The 2,465-nt window shown below is 44.1% G+C and overlaps 1 protein-coding gene across 5 annotated transcripts in view; it reads left to right on the top strand.

Moving 5' to 3' along the window:
• USP22 (ubiquitin specific peptidase 22) overlaps positions 1 to 1,657 on the top strand; it is a 50,721-nt gene extending 49,064 nt beyond the window's left edge. For all 5 annotated transcript variants that reach the window (XM_069983624.1, XM_069983627.1, XM_069983623.1 and 2 more), the window contains one exon: positions 1,081 to 1,657. In XM_069983624.1, coding sequence (XP_069839725.1) covers positions 1,081 to 1,123 — 43 coding nt within the window. In that variant the 3' untranslated portion in view covers positions 1,124 to 1,657. The remainder of the gene's footprint in view (positions 1 to 1,080) is intronic.
• The last annotated feature ends 808 nt before the right edge of the window (positions 1,658 to 2,465 follow it).

The raw sequence follows: 2,465 nt of genomic DNA, 5'->3' as shown, positions 1-2,465 counted from the left end.
AGTAAAGCATAAAGTGGACAAGTGATTTGAAACCTCATCCAGAACTAGTGTATATGATGGCATATAAGTGATGTCCTGTCTAGCAGGATATTGTAAGGTGCTAAGTACTTAAACTAATGAATAGTTCCAGATTTTTGGTAGCTGCATTCTACCAAAGAGCCTTATTATACTGCACGATCTATAGGAGGAAGTGAGCGCCAACCTGTCGGGTCAGCACTTGCTTCCTCCTTATTCCCCGCTTGCTGTCTGTACTATTTAATGCACAGATAACAAACGGGAGCTCCGGGAGGGCCTGCCAGGACAATCTAAGGGTAGCTTCACACGTACCGACTCACAGCGTTAATAACACTGCGAGTCGGCTAGGTCATGGCAGATCACTTTCACTACATACACGCAGCGGTCTGAACGACCGCTGCGTGTATGTAATTCTGCCGGACGCTTAACCCCTTCAGCTGCTGCCCGACTCCCGCTCTGTATATATTACCTGTCCTCGCTGCACTGGGTCCCGGCGTACTTCTCTCCCGCCCGGCCAATCAGTGGCTGCGTCAGGGCAACACACTGATTGGCCGGGCGGGAGAGCAGTACGCTGGGACCCCGTGCAGCAAGGACAGGTAATATATACAGAGTGGGAGCCGGGCGGCAACAGAAGGGGTTAAGCGGCCGGCAGAATTACATACACGCAGTGGTCGTTCAGACCGCTGTGTGTATGTAGTGAAAGTGATCTGCCAGGACCTAGGAGTCAGTATGTGTGAAGCTACCCTTATAGTGGCCAACTGTAGTCAGCGGCATTCTGCTGCCACCACTTCTATTGCACAGAGCGAAGTGCAGCAGACCACCACTGTTGTGATTTTACAACCTGTTGCTAGACCATTATCAGCCAACATTGTGCATGTCGGCTGATTGTGGTCTTTTTAACAGGCGCTGTTACACCAAACGATCGGCCACTAATGGGCCAAGTATGGCCAATTGATTGTTTTGTGTACTAGGGCCTTTCCACTGGTACTTGGATTTATTATACAAGCACTAGCATCACCCTACCCTGTAATTCTAATTAAAGTATTTGATCCTTCTTTGTTTCAGGTATTTGCTTTTTTATCACAAGCAGTTTCTGGAGTATGAGTAATTTTATCTGCGTTTGTCTGAAATGTGAATAAAAAAATTTTCAAGCAAGACTTCTCCAACGACACACAGACCTACCTGAATTTTTCAGACAAAGCCGCCATTAGACGGGAGCAATGCCGGTGTCGCATCTGCCCATTGACTCTTGAACGGGTGGAAGAACTTCAAAGTTGCAGCACACAAAATGGGAGATCTAAACCGGAAAAGGGGCAGAGGGATAATTAAAGTCTGGTACTAAACATCTCTCATCGTGCTTCTGGGAATATGTATGGGAAGGCTGGGGAGGGGAGGGGGGAGGAGACATCTCCAGATACCATCACTAAAACATCCTCTCCATTTGGTGCTTGAGTTGCATCTGACCAAACATGGCAGTTACGATAGAGGAAAGCAAAGGCCATCTGTTGATGCACGTTGGACTGAAAGTTTAAGAAGAACAACCAGGTTGGTATCTACAAATCAAGGTTGCAAAGACATAAGAGTATTTTGCAAGTATCTCTATTTGTGATTTTAGTTATGAAATAAATACAGTATGAAACTACTAAGCGATCTGTCTTTCTCAGCCAGCATTAAGAAATCCTGGATTCTGGACAGATTCAGCAGTTACAGGGGACTACTTTCCTGTATATGTTATATTGTGGACTGCTCCTGAAAACTCAGGAATCATTATTTTTGTTGTTTATTTCCCCATCATGGATGTTTTTGTTTTGCATTGACTTGCAATATATTGTCTTTTTTTTCATGAAATTTTATTTCATCAATGCAGTCATCAGTAAAAGAAAAAAGGCAGCAAATACATTGACATGTCTTTTAATGTATGTACGGTCTGCAGTCGTCGAAAGCTTGGATTGTTATGCATTGCATCTTATGGTTATGGTGTGTAGTCTTGATCAGTGTCTACAATATTTAAAAAGCATTGTATCGAATGATTGGGGTTTGTATAGTTATGGGCAGTGTACGGCTGTGTTCACATTGCAGTATCATTGCAATCCCGTTGTACTATATACACGGGCGGATTCCATCGTCTGCCCAAAGAATGAACGGACAGATGAAGGAATCTGCCTGTGCATAGAATGGAGTCTATGACACGGGCGAAGATGTTCCGCAATGGATTTTTCTGTCACATTTCCAAAGGGTGAAAATACCCTAACGCTGCGTTGCAGGACTTCTTTATTATGATCCCACTGCGCCTCCCCTAAATTTTTCACTGTTTCCCAGAATACTCCTTCCATTTTTTTCTCTCTCAAACACACAGCTCCTGCTGCAGCCATGGCAGACAGAAGAAAAAAAAAATGTAGTTTTATTCCACAGAAACACAACATTGAGAACAGAGGTTATTTCTACACTAC

The sequence above is a fragment of the Dendropsophus ebraccatus genome, chromosome 9 (assembly GCF_027789765.1).
Source record: "Dendropsophus ebraccatus isolate aDenEbr1 chromosome 9, aDenEbr1.pat, whole genome shotgun sequence".
Lineage (NCBI taxonomy): Eukaryota > Metazoa > Chordata > Amphibia > Anura > Hylidae > Dendropsophus > Dendropsophus ebraccatus.
Note: the sequence above shows the minus strand (reverse complement) of the source record. Positions and strands in the feature narration are given on the sequence as shown.